At 36.8% G+C, this 20,534-nt stretch overlaps 1 protein-coding gene across 1 annotated transcript in view; it reads left to right on the forward strand.

Moving 5' to 3' along the window:
- The first annotated feature begins 424 nt into the window (after positions 1-424).
- The window catches only part of ATG5 (autophagy related 5), a 66,909-nt gene continuing 46,799 nt past the window's right edge, over positions 425-20,534 (forward strand). The window contains exons 1-4 of the mRNA XM_014964731.1: positions 425-875; positions 7,429-7,556; positions 11,245-11,323; positions 17,237-17,399. Coding sequence (XP_014820217.1) covers positions 768-875; positions 7,429-7,556; positions 11,245-11,323; positions 17,237-17,399 — 478 coding nt within the window. The 5' untranslated portion in view covers positions 425-767. The remainder of the gene's footprint in view (positions 876-7,428; positions 7,557-11,244; positions 11,324-17,236; positions 17,400-20,534) is intronic.

Consider the following 20,534-nt stretch of genomic DNA (forward strand, 5'->3'; position numbering starts at 1 on the left):
GCCGTTGCCCGGGGAGAGCACGCCGGGGGCCGCCGCCGTCGCGTTTCTCGGTCTGACCCGGTTCGCTGCTGATTCACCTCGGGCGGCCGCCCCGGAGGGAGGGAGACCCCGCCGGGCCTGGCAGGGCCGCTGCTGCCGGCGCCCGAGGGCGGCCGCCGCCCCGAACCTGCGGGCGGGCGTCGGGCCAGCGGGGCGCTCCCGGGTCTCAGCGCGGCGGCGGGAGAGCGGTGCTGGGGCCCGTTCCTGGGGCTTCGGTGATTTCCGCCCCGGGCCCGGTCGCGGCCCCTCCCGGCGAGAGACCTGCTCGCTTCGCTGTCACCGCCGCTGCCCGACTTTCCGGTTGTCTGCGGACACCGGCTCTGCTGGCTGCCCGCCGGTCCCGGGCCGCTCTCCCGCGGTAAAGCCGGAGCCTCGGGGGGTGCGGGAGCTGCGGGGTGACCGTAAGGCGGTGATGGGAAGGGTCCCTTTGCCTCTGTGGCTGAGGCGTGATGCAGGCTTAGGAAATGCTCATTTACTCATTATCCACCGTTTGTTTGTAATTGGGAAAGTGTTAACTCAGAGGCCTTAACTTGTCCCCTTCTTTGTATGAACTAATGCATTTAACTTCTCCATGACAGTGCCACTCATGCTTGCAGGAGTGCAGTTATGGGAGAACCTTTGAGGAGTATTTGCAGTAGTGATGACTTGTTTCTTTTGGGGGGAGCGGGCTTGCAGTTCTAGCTGAAGAAACAAGCTGATCTACATGTGCTTCACTGTCCATTGGAAGAATGACAGATGACAAAGATGTACTTCGAGATGTGTGGTTTGGCCGAATACCAACCTGTTTCACTCTGTATCAGGATGAGATAACTGAAAGGGAAGCTGAACCTTACTATGTGAGTATATGCCATAGTTATGATTGTTTGCTTCATTCCCATCATGTGTGCATGCTACACAGAAAAAAAAACACCCTTTTTTCTTCTTATTCCTGTTACCTCCTGAAAGTAAACCGTATGACCACTGTATGACTCGTCTCTCTTCACAGCAGGTTCAAAACTTGCTTCACTAGTAAGATAAACTTATCACAGATAATCAAGATCTTAAAAACATAAATAAATGAAAAAGTCAATAAGTAACTAGATAAAAGGAGGAAGCTCTGCATGTACTCATGATAAGTTTGTATGTTCTTGGATAACGACCAGAAGAAGTGAGAGAACTTGTGTGTTACTACATAAATAACTTTAGAGCTTTGTGCAGTCTTAAACACTAAGATCAGTCATCCGTGTAACGCAAACTCATAATGAACACTGGCTCCAGTATTTCAGCTCATGGACTTCTCTGCGCATTTCCTTTTCTTTAAATGCTAGCAGCCATGGGAGATCTAGCTCAGATGTAGGAAAAGCAGCTATAACGTCGTAATGGTACAGTGCCTGAACTGTATGATGAAAATGAGGGTGATGGATGTATTTGAGCTGTAATTTGGAAGGGCGTTCTATAACTATGTGGTATTTATTTATAGCGTGCTTAGCAATTTTCATCCTTTCAGCATCTAATAGATACTCAATTGATAGATGATGTTAGTCAATTCAGTGAAACGCAAATTTGAAATGTAACAAGTACGTGGGAGGAAAATCTTGCACTATGAGTTTTTGCATGATTCTGAAATCCTTAAATCTTGTCATATCCCATTGTAGTCTTCTTGAAAATATTGCTGGATACAAATATTTTTTATTCTGTGTTTAAAAGCCTCTTTATGTAATCAGTTTCTGATTTCCATGTGTGTTTGGTGAGTTTTTGAAACGTAATAAAGCACTAATGCTTTTCTTTCCGTAATGATAGTGCTTATCTTTCTGTTTTAGTTTCACCACTGGTAAATAGAAACACTTTTACTTCATGTGGCTGACCTATTGCCAAATGTGTCTGAGCTATCTAGTAGTCTCAGACTTAAAATTTCTTTCGTGTATATATGTATAGAGAGAGTTAAAATATATGTGTATGTATTGTGTAAGAGCTACGTGAAAGGTATGAGTTTAATTATAGAGATAATTATCTTCATGGTGTGGTCAACTTTCTAAGCCAAGGAGATAGTTTTAATCTGGTAGAGCCTCTTCTATATTTACTCCATTTGAAGTGTGCACAAAAATTCTCAAGCCTTAATACTCCATTTCTGCAAAATCTAGTTATATACAGATCACAATTCCAAAATTTTAGTTTCTTTTTCAGGTCATGTCGGAGCTGATACAGCTTTGCTTCTTGAAGAAACCAAGGATTTAAAATAGTAAAAGGTAGAATAGCAATCAAAGTTTTAAATCACGGTTTAGCTCTCATGGTTTCAGAGTGCATTTACATTAATGTTTTTGTTCAGATCTGGAGCGCATTTTTGAAGCAAGTCTTCCTTCTTTCTTCTTACTGTGCCCAGGTTTGCATTACACAGCAGTCTTGTAGCCCACAAGCTGAATAACTTTCATGTGAAGCTGAAGCAGAAGATGTGCTTCAGCTGCTAATTGGCATTTAGTGTATGGGCTCAAACTGGAGCTAAATTGAAGTAAAAAATATCAAATCTCCCAAAATTGAAGTAAAAAAAGTGTATGTAAAGAACATTCCCAGCCCTCAACACCAGCTGTTCAGCTTTATATGTCTCCTCTTACCACACCTCAGTACTTGTTAGTATGGATGTAACCTCTGTATTCCAGACTGCCTTCCATAAATGGGAAGGAAATACTGGCGTCATGTTAGAAGGGGAACAAAGCTTCTCTGAGGAACTTGCTTTATGAAGATTGAGGAAGATGTAGACCTGGAGGGTGAGGGGTTAGAAAAACTACCCAGAGTCTGTGTGATGGATTTCAGCTTGTGAGCAGTGTGGCAGGAGACCCTTGTCTGTTGGATGTGTTAGCAGGGCACGGGAGCGCTGCATGTGTGTATTGCATTATGGCACTGCATACGGGTAGTAGCTTGTCTATCTTTTGGAAAGAGCAGTGACATCAAGACTAAGCAGCTCAGGTAAAACACTATGCTATTTCTTCCTGTAGTTGAGCCAGGTAGGTTTCTGCGGAGTTGCACTGGAAATGGATGTGTCAGGTTTCTTTGGAGTGTTTCCTACAGATGCTTGTGTTGTGAATGGAAGCATAGTTAGGAACAGCTAGGTTGAACTGCTTTTGTTGCTGAACTTTCTGACTTTTCTCTAGTCCTAAAATTGTTACATTTATATTTTAAAAGGTGTATGAACTGTCTCTTGGTGCAAACAACAGTTAGAAATAAAAAACATGCAGGAAGCAGAGTACTCATTGGCTGAGATTTGTCAGGTGTGAAGAAAAAATTACAGCAGAAGGCAGTTTTAGGATGATACTCTGCCCAAGGGACTAGCCTTTGCTGGCCTGATCTTTAAGCTCCCCACTGTCGAAAGGGTTGTTCTATTAAGATGTCTATAATAGCGAGCAACATGAAGCCAGTCCACGTTAGGATGCTTTGTTTCTTCATCCTGGATGCATTGGTGATCAGACCAGTCTGGTTCCTGTTAAATCTAGATATTTTTTTTTTTAAATAATCTGGTTTGCATGTTAAATGGTGTTTTGTTCTGCAATAAAACCCATGGAGCTCCAGATATTGCAAGTGTTTCCTTGGGCATTAGGAGTTCCTTGCATTTCATTTAACCTCTACAGAAAGCATTGCCGATTATTGTGATTAAATACTCTAGCAATAGATAACATGCAAAAGGACGGTGTTGTGGTTCCTGTAATTTTGGGGATGGCATGTTCTAGCCTAGTAGGATTTATTCTGCCTGTTATTATATTTGGAAATGTACTTTTGTTTTCTTAATTTAACCTTATTAGTTGGCCATTGACTTATGAATTCAAATGAGAATATGAATTTTAGGTTTTTTTCCATGCTCTCAAATGGTATTTTTTTAATTGTTAGTACTGAGTGACTTGTTTGTCTTGTCTTCGTTACTGTTGCAATGGTCATTCTGATCCCAGCAAGTCATGAACTTGGCTTTATACCATGTACTCTGACTACTTTGAGGGACTTTATGCCAGCTTTTTGTTTTTATACTGAGTGGGAGAAAACTTACACAACTGGTTGCTGGAGGGAAAGGCACCCAAGCCTCACTTAACACTTCAGGAATCCTTACTCGGTCTTGATACTCAAAAGCAATTAATTCATACACCGACTGCTTTAGACTTATCTTGAATCTTCTTAAAAGTCTGTCCTTTCTAGGCAACAAGATAGATGTGGCTCCTTCAGAGCCACAAAGCTCAACTGAAAGTGGGGTTTTATTCAGGTTTCTTTGTTATGCACCATAGTGAACGGCAAGCATTGTTCTCATCTGCTGTTCATCAGCAAGCAGCACGGAGGAGTCAATTGCCAGACAACTTGAGTCAAAACTGGGATTTTCTTCTGTTTAATTCCTTATGTGTTATATCATTCACTTTCCTATTAGTTATTTTCTGTCATAGACTATTTAAATTGATAACTATTGAATCTGTGCTAAATATGCACTCAGTCTATTCATTAAAAACTTTGATATTACCTTGTTTGCGTATTTGCCCATGCAGTACTGTAGGTCATTTAATTTATGATAGACATTCTGTCTTTTAGTGTGTTATGTAGTGATTTATTAGTCCTACATTCAGGTTGCTGCTGTTACATTACTTGCATTGTTGGATATGTTGATTTTCATAATGTTGCTCTAACCTTTAGCACAAAATGATAACGTGATTTTTTTTCTTAATTAGGTATTTCAGCCCAGTCTTTCATATAGAGGCCTCAATAAAACAGTGTGATTCTGCTTCAGAGAGATTGAGTAAAGCCCAGCATATAGTTAAATATGTTGAAGTTTGGGTTCTTTTAAAAATATTTTTTAGTAACTTTCCTCTGGAAATACTCAGTAATAGCAATTTAAAATGACAGGATTTTTGGAGTAAAAATGTTTTGTGTTAACTGGTGTTTTTCACTGAGTGTAGACAACTGTGGAAGGAGGATATTAAAAGGGGTAACAAATGGGAAATGTCTTTAAACTATACTATTAAAGATCTCGCTGAATGGATTTAGTATATCTGTATATTTCTAGGATAGTTAGAGCTGGAAAAGTGATAGAATTGGACTCTCTCATGCCTCCCATGGAAAGGGAAGAGTGTAGCAATGTAGAAGGGATGGGAAGACCGGAGGGGAAAAAAAAAAGAGTTCAGGAGGTGCTGCAAATGCTTAGCATCTCTTAAAAACAGGCAGTCCCTCTTAACCTAATTAACTCTTGGGTTTTGTACTTGGAAGGGGCCCAGTGGGAGTGCTGGCCATGTTCTGTTAAATTCAGTTAAATGCCATTTGGTTATTGTCTGAGATATCCAATTATGTTGAAATAGAAACTGCATTGTTCTTCCACACTAAAAACTGAAGTAAAATATTTTACAGAGGAAATTAGTCCTGCAGTTTAAAAGGTTATGTCAAACAGTGGTGCAATCAATAATGCTTTAATATACATATCAATTTCTGCATGGCTCTGCCACATGCAGCATGCTGAAAATTGGCTTTTACAGCAGTCCAAATGGGTCATCTATCAGAATATACCAGCACTAATTTAACTGCAGATATCACACAGAAATAAAATGGAATTGCTACCAAAATATTTGGGTTTAATTGGAATAGCCTGAACTATGTTTTCTGAAGAACAATCAGTGTAGATATATGGAATTAGGTTTAATAAAGGAAAAAATTATATTGTTGTTTAAGCCGTTGAGGTACCAAACAATTCTCACTTGACTGTGTATATGACTTCCTTGAATTTATTAAAATTGTTTACCTTATCAAACTTAAGGCAGTGTTTAATTACCTGCCTGAATTATGCTCCCTTCAAAGAAGGTAGAAACGTAACGGTAGTAAGAGAAACAGATGGAAAAAAGATCCTATATGGTACATAAATGATCAAGTGTTAACTGACTTGATGACTGTGACAGTGGTGAGTCTTGATCTTCTGCAGTTTTATGTGATCCTAAAATTTAGTTGTTCCACAGGTATATGCAGATTAGTAACCTAATGCATCATTATTTAAAAGACAAGTCCATTCTCTTTCATAAGAACTTACTCGTGATTTACTCTCCACGCTTCTTTGTCGATCTGATATTTGTAAGTAAATTCTAGTATAATGGCCAAAATATTATCTAATTTGTATCTCAAAGTGTGGTCTTAATTTTTTGAGAGATTCTGAAAGAATGTTGCAGCAGAGATCAAGTTTTCTGTCAGGCAAAATATATCCTTACATGGTTCCTTATATAGTCTGGGATGTATGTAACACAGACATTCACTTAAGGCTTAGCATTATCCATATGTTATAAAGAAAATATTTTAAGAAACAACAATGGTTATGAGGAACACTGGAAACCAAATGTTTCTCTTTCTCTAAATATGCAAAAAATAATTTATTTCTATTTATTCCTTAGACCCATCTATTTTATTAATAATTAGGAACTGAAAATAACTTTACAGGATCAATATGATTAATTTGAAATGCCTGCTCCAAAACTAAATGTTATTTTACAGGAAGGTTAATCTTTTCTCATTGGGATACTGAAGGACATTGTTTATTAAAGCTTATGGACCGATTCATCTTAAGTAAATGTGCTGTAGAGCTGTCAGTTAGTACACTCATGCAGTCTGCTTAACCTCTCTTACTAGGTATGAGACCTTAAAAAAAAATAAATAAAAAAGGTTGGGGGAAGAGGAGGCACAAATAAAAAACAATAACACAGCATTCTATTTTGGCTAGTGCATAACATTACACTTGAGAACAAAAGATAGTATACCACAAAGCTGTAAGAAGGTGTCTTGTTTCAACTGATAAAATACTGTCAGTTTTCTTTCTGATTTTAGTAGTTGGGCAAAGGTTAAATGATGGAAGAATTGTAGTAGCCTTGACTATAACCTGCTGAATTGGCAAACCCACTGCAACGAAAATGGAAAATGTCAGCTATTGGAAATACAAAATGCACTTTGAAAACAAACCCTTAAGCAGCTAGTTTTCATTCTTTTTTGAAAAATATTGTAGGAATTTGCATTTTGAAATAATAGCTGATACGCAGTTGCTCATTATATTCAATAAGAAGTTAGAACATGTTCTTCTCTGTATATATGAGAAGGGTCAAAAACTGAATTCTTTGGCCCACTTAAATACAGAAAAGCAGAAATTAATTTCCATTCTTCCCCATCACACCACATTGAAAGAATCAAGAATTATTTTTTTTTTGGTGTTAGTATACTGGATACTGCTGTTCTGCATTTTCTGAGTAATTTTATAGCCTTTCATTGACCATTAATAAGTAAACTGTCTAAAACACACCTTATAGGGGAAAAAAAGAATGCTGAATAACGTTTGGTTCTGAAAATGCATACTTACAGATTTCCATTAATGTAGTCAATTTTATGTGTGCTTATAGCTTCTATAATTTTTTTTTCTTTCAGTTGCTTTTGCCAAGGATAAGCTACTTAACACTGGTAACAGACAAAGTGAAGAAACACTTTCAGAAAGTTATGAGACAAGAGGAAGTTAGTGAAATATGGTTTGAATATGAAGGTACACCACTGAAATGGTGAGTTTATTTAACTTTGTACCTTTACACATTTTGTCGTGTAAAGGCTTACCAAGTTCAGCACTGTGTCAGTACTATTCCTAAACTGATCACTCCATCAGGTTGCAAAGACAGCAAAGGAGGAGGAGGGTAAGAAAAGTATGTTGTTTGTGAAAAATAGAATAAGGTTTAATGTTGACCATAGTTGTTTGTTTTGTTTTTTTTTTTATTATTATTCTCCTTGTACTTACTACAAGACTATAAACAGAAATGGATCAAATCTTTTCAGAGAGCTCTCCTTTATCAGTCTCTCCAGGACCTTGAATTCTGCCATCTCACAGTCACTAGAGCCAAAGCTGCCACTGATTATCACATCCAGAACTATTTTGTCTTGTTAGTAACAGATTCAGCTGTGGGTCAGCTCTGGTCCATCCAATGCCTGTATCAATAAATCTTGACTACCTGTGTCTCACCATGTTGCTTTTCCAGCAGTTGTCAGAGATTAACAAGAACCAGAGTCTGTGGTAAAGACTTCTTTAAACAACTCAAGAAGTTTCTGTATCTACTTCCTTGCCTGGATTGTGTAATCTGTAACAAACTCAGTGTGATGTTATCCTTACTAGTCTCTCCTCTGATCCTGAACCACAAGATCTCAACCAACCTGCTGTCTGTCCCATTGTTTCATATGTCTAAGCTTTTCCCTCACATGGAAGACAACCCTCTTCCCTCATCTGCCCTGTCTTTCCTGAGCAGCTTGAGTCCATCCATCCACAGCAGCATTCCAGTTGTATGTAGTACCCCAAACAGTTCTGGAGTATAGGATTTTTTTTGTCCCAGAATTCTTGATTCATGTGCCATGTCTTACTGAATTACTTCAGTAAATTATTCTGGTCTGAAAACAACATACAGTTCATGCTGTCACTTTCTGTCCTGGGTTCAGAAAGAAATTGTTAGAAAAGTAGTAATTAATTTTCCTTACTATCCATCTGTCACTTTCAAAAGGGTTTTCAATACTTAACGTGGTGTTTTTGAGGACTTTTCTTGCACTCAGAAACCACCTTCTGTAAAATAATAAAAGCAGTAATAAATCAGCAATAACTGGAAGTCAAGGTGCTGTTACACTTTTATAGGTTGAAGACTTACCAGAAAGCATCATTAGTCTAGCAACGTGTTTTAAAAAAAAAAAAAAAGTGGTCTCTTAGACATTTTCTCTTTGATATTTCTCTCATTATTTCATTTGAGAAAGTTCTGCAGAGTCTGCTTGTCTTTGGCTCCCACTCTACTTAAGACCAGCCTGATTTCAACAATCCAGTAATATTCTTTCAAAATGATACCTTTCTGGGCTGGACATTTCCCCTAGCTTTTGTTCGCTTTGTTTTCTCTTTTCTTTTGTGGGGGGGCAAATCTTTAAAGGCTCTCTTGGGTTTTTTTAATTATTTTTTTTTATTCTTCTGATTACTGTAGGTTCTAAAGGGCATTTCTATATTTGTTTTATTGCTATGCCTATTTTTCAAATAGAAGTTCAGAAACAGCATTGCGGCAGTATCATTGGAAGCAAAATCATTAGTGAGAGAATGCTGGCTCACAGCACAAGGTAGATACATGCTTAAGAGTGAGGGAATGTTGGGGGTGTTGTTCCATGTACAGATTGACAAGTCCTGTTTTCTTCAGAACTTCTCTCTTTGTGCCTCTCTTAATTTTCTATGCTTGTTAAGAAACAGGTTTTATTATAAAGGAAACATAAAGAATAGCTTTAGTATTGTTATATGGGGTGCTATTGTTCCCAGACTTAAAAAATGCTTGTAACTGTATCTAAAAAGTAAGTGAAATACAGAATTATGTACAGGCATTACTTAATGACTTCTATTGGATTCAGATTAAATGTCAGTGTGAGAGAACTGGAATTTGAAGCAGGACATGCCTTATATCTCAGGATTGCTTTACTCCTGTTGTGAAACTTATTCCTAATGGAAGACTGCGCTTCTGAATAGAAAATTATTTCTCTCATGGTCCACTGTCTTCATTAGTCTCGTGTGTTCTGCTATGGAACAAAAGGAATATAGAGCTGGCCTCTTTCAAAATAAAGCCCATATATCAAAGCATAAGGATTTTACTGGAGAAAGCTTGAGTACATTAACTTTATTTTGTAATCTACAGTGGGCAGAAAATACAGAGGTAGGCCAAGAACTGATGCTTTTTTTTTTTATAGCTATCTGTTTTGTTGTATAAATCAAAAGTAACTGAAAATAATTATTTGTGTTCATCCCATTATCAAAGAAAAACTGATTTTTGTTACTTAGCTCTGGAAAGCTACTTCTTCATGCAACTCTTGCTGAATCCCTGCTGAAGTACTCAAGACATGATTAGCAGTTAGTAATGAAAAGTATTACTGGTAAAAACTCGAGCATTAACAGTGAATCAGCACAAATCTGGATATGGATTATCTGTATTCTTTATTCCCTTTGTCAGGAAAACAAGTTCTAGATACATTCTTGATATTTACTCCTATTCTTCCTTTTAAGAAGTTACAAATGCAATAGATAAGCTCAAGAATTGTAATACTGTTTTGTTTTTTTTTTATTTTGCTGTCATGAAGTGACTTTGTCTTAGCGTTGGAGTTGGCTCACCCGTAGAGGGTGCTAAAGCACTGCTGTGGGAGAGTTGAACAGGTCAGGAAACTGGCTGGCACAGGTGCCTTTAGAGCAACACTCTCCGTTATTGCGTTCTGGACTTTCAAAACTTTGGTACGTGCTTGGCTCTGTGTCCTGTGATCAGTCCTGTTTAATTCAGTGGAGCTAATGAGTTTACAGTTAAGTGTGTGCTTATCTCTGTAGGATGAAAAGCTAGTAAGGCTTTTTTGGTTAAGATTTTTGAAAGGTAAGAGAACGGAGCTTGCTATGTTGAATGCAGAAACCTTTTTTTATCAAAAATCTTGCCAGTGTCTGCTTGTGAGAACTGCAGAAAGAACTGTTTAGAATGCCTGTGGAAGTTTTGTGTATGTGAGATATATTCCTTATATTGCTGGAGGCTGTATCTTCTAATGAATTCAAAGACAACAAAGCTGTAAGACAGAAGTTAATATTGGGAGGAAGCAGCTTCTTTGTGTAACTCTTTCAATCCAGAATGCCACTGAACTTCAGTTAATCCCTTTTCTCCCCTTTCATTTTTCTTATTTTGATAGTAAAGATACAGTGTTCATCTTGATCTATCCTCTTTCAGCCCTTTTACAGATATGTCATTTTTTTACTTTACTGTTTGCTCTCCACAATGACATCAAGGCAGGTGGGAGAGGGAAGAGTGGTCAACATGGTATAAACCCATGGCATTTAAATATTTGAAAGCAGGTATAATTTTCTGTCAGGCCAGCGATTCCTACCATTATCAAGCTTTTTAACTTAAAATACTGTTTTGAAGGATTCCACAGAATGGCTGCCAACCACTTATGCTGTTGCAAAACTAGCAGTATTTTGTGGGCACAGCTTGGAGACCACTGGTTTAGATACTGAACATGTAAATTCCAGACTTGATTCTGCCAGAAAACGTCAGTTGTTTATACCTGCCTGTATAACTTTTCTGAATAAGCAATAATGAATATTAATTGTGGGAGTCAAACAGCTAATTTTTTTCATGTAAATGCAGGTATGTTAATGGTTACATGTAGAATTAAATGCACAGTGTTTATGTTCATTTAATATCTCTTAATTTTTAGGCATTGCCCAATTGGTTTGCTGTTTGATCTTCATGCATCAAATACAGCCCTTCCTTGGAGCATCACAGTGCATTTCAAGGTAAAATTGAAATACAGCTTTAGTTAAGAACAGGCGAGTATGGGATTACATGAAATTTGGAAGCTAGGGAAAGGTTTCATAATTGTTTTATAAATAAGTGAATGGTATGACTTGAATCTTGATTCTTTGGGAATCATCTAAAAGCTGTGTTCCGTGAGACTGAATGTCCTTTCAAATGACCTTCCTTTGAAAATTATTCTATTATAATCTGAAAATCTTAAAATTGTTCTTCAGGATAAAGTTATAAGACTATGTCAGTGTAGTTGAGTGGATTTAAGGGAAAAACTTTCTATAATATTTTTAATTCAGACAGCTTGAGTTGATTGACGTTTGGGCAGATTGAGAAGTCCTCATCCTTTTGGGTACATGAGCACGGATATGAGGTACTCTAGAAAACCTTGACGTCAGAGTGTGCTGTTGCACTTCATGTGGATCCCCTGCAGAGAACTGAGTGAAATGAGCTTGGTCTTGTGACAGTTTAGTCACAGGAGAGACATTGTTTTGATTACACGTTGTAAACCCCTTAGGTATGACTTCATAGCGCTACTGATCTTTGCTCAGAATATTTGCTCAGGGTTAGCTTTAGTGCAGGATTCTTTCAGACTCTGAAGTGCATTGAGATGGTAATCCCAGGTATGTTTTGAAGTCAAAATCACAAGTAAAAATCATGGCATTTAATTTTAATTACTCCATTGTAAAAGAAACAATATGATAGGAAAACTGATCCAAAAGAAAACATTAGGTTAATAGGCTTGACTTCAGTGTGTGAGATTTGAGATTAAATGAAAAGCATACTGGGAAGTAGTTGTGAATGTTTTCATTCAAACAGTTCTTCTCTTGAAGGTGTTTTAGAGAAGATCTTACTAAAGTAGTCATCTAATTCTTTTTGGAAGTGTGCACTGAAATCATACAGTCTTATGATATGTATTCCCTCATGCTAAAGTGTCTGACTGAATCTGAAGATGGGGATGTTTTTGAAACCACTGAAGTGTAATTGCTACACTTCTGTCAGAGAGAGTTGGGATGAAGAAACTTCCATAGTGTTTTGAAGAAACTATAGGGCGTCTAGTTTCATAAATCATGATTTAATTGTTACACATTCTGGGAGCTCTGGGAGATTACCAGTGGCAGTGTGCGGATGTTGCCATCCCAAAGTAGAGCCATCTTGAGAAATAAGCTGCACCACCAAAGTCCTTCTCAATTTCATGTAAACTGACTTTAATGTCCTTATATTGCTGCTTGCCTAAAGATCAGCTAATTTAGCCTTGTCTCAAAGGCGTGCATTAAAGATCAGAAATAATTTACTGCTACAGCAGTATTATTTTAAAAGTTCATGTAATTTAGTTTTTAAAAATAAAACACTTTGGATTAAGCACCTGCTTAATCTCTCTTCCTGTTTTTGATGTAATCTGAAAGTTTATTTAAATAAACCCCTCTTGATCCTTAAAGTCAAAACATAACTGAAATATATCAAAGTATGTCAAAATATTGAAAATATTTTCACACGTTACAGTTTCTTACAGCTGAATAGTTTAGGTGTGGGATTCCTGTCTGGATTATTCTTTCCATTTGTGTGTGGTTAGTCTTCAAAGAGCCATCATTTTTATTTGGCTTAATTGAACAGTATTAGAATTTTCTGGGGTTTAACTTTTGCTGTCACAGCCTTCTCATTTCTTTTACCAAACCATGTGATCAACAACAAATATCTCAAACATCTGTAAAGAATGTGTTTTAACTCACTCCCCTCCATCAGTTTTCTTTGTTTAAAGTTAAAAACATGAAACAAGTTTTATTTCTGTTCAACGAAAGTTTGAAAGCTGACAAACTTGTAATGTCTTCCTGTGTTTTGTATGCAAACTAGATAATAAACATACTGTTTGCTTTGAAGAAATAGTTTATTCATTTGTAGGTCTGGTAGGCAATATAAAAGCATGCATTTATATCTCTAGTAAAGTTGAAATACAGTTGCCTTAAATAGTCATCGAAGGACAAGCTTGAACCAGAGTACTAAGGTCTGAGAATCATGAGAAGCTGTAATCTGGGGAGTTGCTTTTGTTACCCAGGTGTGGTTTTATGGGGAGGAGGGAAACTCTATCCCTTCCTGTTAAATTCATCTCCTGCTACTCTGCAGCATGCTTAGCACTATTCATGTTCTCAGCGCGGTAACCAACTCTCCAGATTTTGGGCAGTAGGTAGGAGGTGGTGAACTGCTCTGGAAATGGTAGCACTATTTATTGGAGGAGAGGAAATCGGGTGTGCCAGGGGAAAGGCTAATGTTCTCCCTCTGCTGAAGCCTTTATCTGCTGGTGCCTGCTTCTCCACCCATAACCTCATGTAGAGGAGGAAAGACTGCATCTGTTTTTGTGTAACAGTTGTTGTCTTGGTTTTCTTAGCTAAAAATTGGGTCAGGTAGAATGAAAAGGAAGGGCTTTTCCAAGTAGTATATGGATCAATTGTGGAACTGCTAGGAGATGTTGTGGAAGGCAGAAGTATAAATGAGGGGTTTTTAAAATTAATCTTTTTTGAAAACAAGACCACTGGTGGTAACTAAACAGAAATATATTGTTGTTCCCCCTGCCACTGGATATCTTCTTTATGGTTTTTAATGCCCTATTATTGGTGTAATTTTCTGTAAATGTAGCCTAACACAACTAGGCTGTAACAGTATAAACAGATGTTTTGTGAACTAGAACTGGTAGATGAATATGAGTGGAATAGAGTTGTGAAACCAGACTGAAATTACCTGCAATGTTTTTGGAACAGTTTTATGTGAGAGGTCATTTAGTGCTTTTGTCTGTACAGATGATACCTACTTCTTTATCACCAAGTTTATGCTGCAAGTGTCTATTGGTATGGGAAACAAAACCAGTACTACTTGAGCTTTCTAAGAAAATCAGAGTCAACCCTTAATAACTTTTCTTTCAAAGATGCAGAACACGGAGGGAGTAAGGCATTGCCAATAAGAGTACTTGAATTAAAGCTTCTTAAAGGATCTGTTAAAACTTTCTGCAAATCTCATAGTTGGCCAGGGTTTAACCCAGCTTGTTTACAATTGTCTCTTTCTTCACATAACAGAAAAAAATTATTTACGTTTGATCACTATTTCCTCAAGTAGAAAGAAGGCAAGTAGAATTAAAAAAAAAAAAAAACTAAAAAAACCCCAAGCATACATGTTCTATATTTAAGTATAAAACCCATTATTCTGTGCCAAGCTTATAAATCATTGGGGATGCCATATTTCCTGTTGATAGTCTCACGTAGGTGAAACTGTTTAATGCGCTTCTTGTAGATATGCAGCAGTGTTGTTTTTAAAGTTATCACTTTCATGTTTAGGCTTTTCAGCTTATATTACTGCATAGAAATGTGTCAGTGTTTTTCTTCTAAAGAAAATAGTAGACAACACTGAGATTGTAGGACTGTTTTCCAGTCTTCCACAGTGTAACCCCTTAGAAGCTGGGAAAATTAATCATACCACACCTTTGTACTACTGTGGTTAGTACAACTGTGGTTGTACTACTCTTTCCGCTAACTTTTACCAATTTTAAATATCTCCTTGCTATTCTGCAGACCGCACTCTTTATGTTCCCTGGAACACATCCCCAGGGAGTGACATTTACTGCAATTTGAAATTCATTCGAAGAAAGTCAGCAGGGAGATGCCTACCTGTAGAAATACAGGAATATCCAAAAAAAAGACTTCACAGGTCAATATTTAGACATTTGTGTAACAAACCAGTTGTTGTAAGAAACCTGTTGTTTTCATACATTTAGCTAAAACTTCAGCTATTAACTCTGCAAGTCAGTTTCTAGGTTCCTATATTACTTGGCATTAGGTACATTCCACTGTTTCATCTTTTTTTGCCAGTGTCTCTCTTTGAATTCTTGCGTGTAAAGGATTTTTTTTGATCTTGAAGTATGCTATTTCTAACTGATCTTTTCTTCTGGATTGGTTACCAGACTTTACTTTTTTTATTTGAGCAAGTAAGTTAAACTTCTAAAAGTATTTTACGGGCCTATGCAGATGTCAGCTGGCAAATAACAATCTCAGTAATGTTTTCCATTCATCTTGGGCCCAATTATGCTGAGACATTCAGCTTTGTATGGGAGAAAGGGAGCAAGGCCTGCCCTAGAAGGAGTACTTCTCTTTCTGTTCTGTCCTCTTTAATGTCTTTATACTTAGCCATCCTCAGAAACAAGCTTAATCTCTGCCCTCACATTTCTAGTCAGCTCCACATCCATCCATCCTAAGTAACAATAGCACTCGCTTTGCGAGTTCAACAGCAAACCATGTATTCTTCAGTGGAAAAGATATTAGCAGTCTTCCCTTCCCTTTATGCTCCTTTTTTTGGAAGATACTCAACCTTTTAATCCACAGTTTCCAGAGTCTGGGTTCACTGCCATAAGGAGGAATCACTATATAAAATTCTGTTATCTAATTTACAACTCTTTTCAGTAACCTAATGAGGAGGGAACTATCATTCTTGTCCTCAGAATTTCCTTCAGGTAAGGCAATCCCTAGCTCCCTTTCATATTGCCAGCTGTTTACTGGTTCTTGGATGTTTTGAGTTCATGTAGTTTGAAGTAGTTGTCACTACTTTTCCTGGTATTATGTGGAGGAAGGTATGGGTTTTTCCAGCATTATATTGCTCCTACTGTGACATGTTAACTATCTTGTAAAAGGCTTTGAAAAATATCCCTTTATATGTACTTGTATTTCCAAAATGGTTTTGACAGTCCCTCACAAAAGCTTTTTTAAATAGCCAATTTGTAATGGGTTAAGAGGAACGGTCCTCTTGTGGACTAACAGATGAGAATTAAAATGTAAAAATGCATGGCAAGCCTTTATTATGAACGAGGGTACTAATGATGCCACTCTGGTTTGGCTCTAGGGGTTTGCACTGTTTGGCATCGTCATAAGCAACTGTGAAAAGAAGGTGAATGAGGAAGGGGTAAAACATGCTGGGTTTTTAAACTTTTGAAAATTAAAGACAATGAATTTGTGATAATGAATGCTTGTATTATTGTAAAATGGCAGTGTATGGTAAAGTGTTGATAAAAAAAATGTTAGAGGAAGAACAACCCTAACTATACCTGTACAGTGCTGAACTGCTGATTAGTTAATTTCCAAATAGATCTTTTTTTTGTACTTGAACAAGATTTGCTACTATAATTCCTTAATAAATGAATTGGGAAAGGTAGTTGCCATTTACTGACGGGAAGAAAGTTACCTGAGGAGTGGTCACTGTGCATCTGCAATGCTGAATGCAGTGTCCCAACTCTAACAAAATAACATTTGGAATGAAATCAAGTCACATGAGCTAGTAGTGCGCTTATGTATTAGGTAAAGTTGGAGTTTATGAGGAATTCCAGTATCTTTGAGAAAAATGTTTGTAACTGACATATATGCTATAGTTCATATATGCCATAGTGGACGATGATATTTAGAGGAAACATTTTTTCAAAGGCCTGCGTAGAAATGGGTGTAAACTGCCAGTGAGAGTCAATAGGAATCGGGTGTTTGTCACTTACTTCTCCCCCTTTCCCCCTATTCATTGCCAGAGAATTGAACATCTGCTTGAAAACATGTTAAAACTCTTCATTTCCTGAATTTTGGATGTAAGGGCCTAAATACATCTGCTGATGTATTTAAATGTATTTATCAAGCTGATGTTGGGTAGTTTAGAGTAATTTATGTTTTTTCAGAAATTTATTCAACTTCTGTTTTTCCTGAACTGTTATTCACTGGAAAACCTTTCTTGCCAGCAGAGTGAGGGAATGGTTGCTAGCTTCTTCCATAAGCAGAAGATTCCAGTGTGCTTCTTTTGTATAAATATCAACCTGATAAAATTATCATTTATTCTTCATCTTCTGCACTATGCATTTATTTCTCTTGATCTATATTTTCTCTTTTCAGAATTTTCCAGAAAAGGATCTTCTACACTGCCATTCTAAGGATGTGATTGAAGCTCACTTCATGGCTTGCATAAAAGAAGCAGATGCTTTAAAGCACAAAAGTCAAGTCATCAATGAGATGCAAAAAAAGGATCATAAGCAACTGTGGATGGGATTACAGAATGGTAAATACAGTGCATCAAGTATTAATTATATTTAGGTCTAGTATGCTAATAAATAACATCTTCAAATTTTAGTCATGCTAGAGGATATAAAATGTCATTGTTCTGCAGAATTTCAGTCTAATATTATGGAAAAGATAGATTTATTTTAAAGTCACCCATTTATGTGATAAATCAAATGTGGCTTGAGTTATTCAAGGAACTAAATTGGGTCATGACTCTGTTTTAACAAACAAAAACTAGCAACAAAACAAAATAAACAGATACATTTTGTCTTGTGTACTTCTATACAACTGATGGTCTTTATCTGTAAGTGTTGTTCGGTTGTTCAACAATCTTGGACCGTAAAGTAAAAAAGGCTGCCTCCGCTTGTTAATGCTTAAGGTAAAAGATACAGGTAAACTTTAAAAAAAGTTGCCCAGTAGATGAATAATTCTACTTTTCTCTCTGCCTTTTTTTTTTTTTCTGCTGATACTACCATGGTTTTCACAAAGATTTCTGCATAAATAAGTATTGACTTGAAACAGTCAGAAAATAATTCAGAACAGGAAGTTCTAAAATAATTAGTGTTCTTACTTTGGACAGATGGCACGAATCTATATTGCAGTGCAAAATATAACTTCTGTTTTTGAAAGAGCGTCTCCTCTTTCTTATCATGGTTCTTAGAGGCCTGCAAGTTGAAAAGCTTTGTAAGTATTTCAGAAACTGCTACCTGGAATGGGTGGTAATGCCACTTTCAATGTGTTTTTCTTATCTCCTGAAGCTGTCATTTATATTATTACTGGTAAATTTAATTTACGGAAGCTGTAAGCATGAAGATGTTTATTCTGTGTTGAGATGCAAAATACTAAACACTTTAGAATTAACATCTTCCCATATGTTTATAAGGAAAATTAAATGAAACGGGAGAAGCTTTGAATGCAAGAAGACTTGAGGCATGCGTTTGTGTTAAACAGTGGGGTTCCAAATTAGTTTGGGTTTAATGTGTGTATCTAGTGAGTGTGTGGGTTTTCTGATATTATTTTTTTTTTGTTGCTTAATGGTAATGCCTTTCATATTGAAGGTACTTCTGTAATAATTTTGACTGCTTTTGAAACTCTGGTTCCTATTATTTATTTAATTGGGGGAGAGTTAGAAATCGAGGGATAATCTTGATTTGCCATTTGAGTGGTAAGATCTTGAGGGATTCTGTATGTATCTGCAAAATTTGTCAAGAAAGAAATTGCACTTTATCTGGTTCAATTCAAAGTACATCTTGAGAGACTGTTTTGTATAGATATTAGTCAGCAAACTGACTGACAATATATTAACTTTTGTGAATTAGCAGTAAATAAAGAGTTATGGTCCACTGGAGGTCAGAATCAGTATAGAAATAGATATTTCCTTAAAGCTTACTTTGTTACAAGTCAATTTAAACTGCAATTTTAATGATTCTGTGAAAAAAAGAAACAAAACTATTCTGCTGGAATAGTATTTGTCTTGCAAGCAGTTTGGTTCGAGAGAAGCAAAAAGCTGTATCAGCATCATTTTTTTTTCTATTTCAAGAATTTTTAGCTTTCTTGCAAAAAGGAAATCCTGTCACTTAGTCCTGGTGTTCAAATGTTCCCAGCAGTGCACTTTATGAGCTCTTTTTGTTAATGCATTTTAAAATTAAAACTAAAAGACCTCTAATATGAATTATGAGTCTGAGTTATAATAATAACAGAAGAGTTGACTACACAATGAAATGGTATGAATTAAGGTTCTGTTCTTAAACAGAAATTATAGAACCTCGATACCCTCAATATGTAAGGTAAGAGAACCAACATGCAGTGTGTTTTTTTCCATGCTTATCTTAAGCTCTGTTTTAGTTGATTATTTGTCTAAGAGTATCTTCAGTTGTAGGGAAACCAGAGTTTTACTGTTTTGCTTTATAATATTAAGAACGGAGGTTGCCTAGCAAGGTTGATTTCAGGAAGGTTTCGCTGTACTTAATGAGAAATTGCACCTGTGGAATCTGACACCTAAATGAGAAGTTTACACAATCTTTTGAATACTTTCAAATGCTAATTTTAATTTCTCAGCTCTTCATAAAAGAGAAACAAGAAAAGCTTGTGAAACCAAGAAAACTCTTTTTAAGCATGTTGTATCTTTCAGTATGTTTTTATAGGCTCTCGTTTGAGATGTAATAATTTTAAACCTCTTTGAAACAGAATAAATGACCACAAAAAAGAAAAGAAAGTAGCATTTGTGATAACTGCCTTGTAAGTAATGATACATCTGCAGTCTTTTTTACTGTGAAACTTCAAACAATTTTCTTCTGTTCTTAAATATAGGAAGTGTTCTTTGTTTAATAAGTGATAGCAATGCTTACAGGATATGTATTAAACTTAGGGTTTTGGAGAAAAAAAATCCAATTTTGCGTGTTTGGAGAAATGTAGCTACCAATTAAAGTGTAATTGGGTATAAATGTTTCTGAGAAGAAGGAAGTACTTGAACAGGTAGCATGAGAAACTTTTCAGTTCTCAGGGAAGAGCTGTAATAGTGAATTTGCGTCAAAATCCTGTGCTGGTAACAGCTGGTAGGTGTTCATAACAACCTTCAGATCCCTCCTCCCACCATTTTTGGTCTTGTGTTAATCTGATATACCAAATCAGGAAGGTGAACATACTTTTCTGTCTATTGCTTGTGCTGTGTTTGTGCTTGTTGTTCAGCATTAGGTTGCCAATTTTTGTCCACAAAACAGATATTTCTTAGCTAGAACACTTCTTTGGGATGGATACATCTATGTTGCCCTAATTTTGACCAGCATCATGGATGTTTGATTGTGGTAGGGGAGCAATAATGGCAGGCTATATAGCTATACTGACCTCTGTTCCTTTGTGAGAATTGTTAAATTCTTTGGTCAGAATTAATGGAAAATGTTACTACTGTTCCTACTTTGATAGTGTTATGGCCCTTTTAACGTGGATAAAGAGGATTTTCAAGTGGGTGAGGTTGTTTTTTTTCTTGCCTTTTGTGTGGAAAAATAAAGGCTTTCAGCTTTGGACCCTTAAGACTCTGTGGGCCTAGTGATGATTTGGCATCTAACAAATGAAATCTCAACTGCTTTTAGGGGGAGAGCTATATTTTTTGCATGGTTCAAAGAATTAATATCTA

This window comes from Calidris pugnax, unplaced genomic scaffold (assembly GCF_001431845.1).
Source record: "Calidris pugnax isolate Ruff unplaced genomic scaffold, ASM143184v1 scaffold219, whole genome shotgun sequence".
NCBI classification, from domain to species: Eukaryota; Metazoa; Chordata; class Aves; order Charadriiformes; family Scolopacidae; genus Calidris; species Calidris pugnax.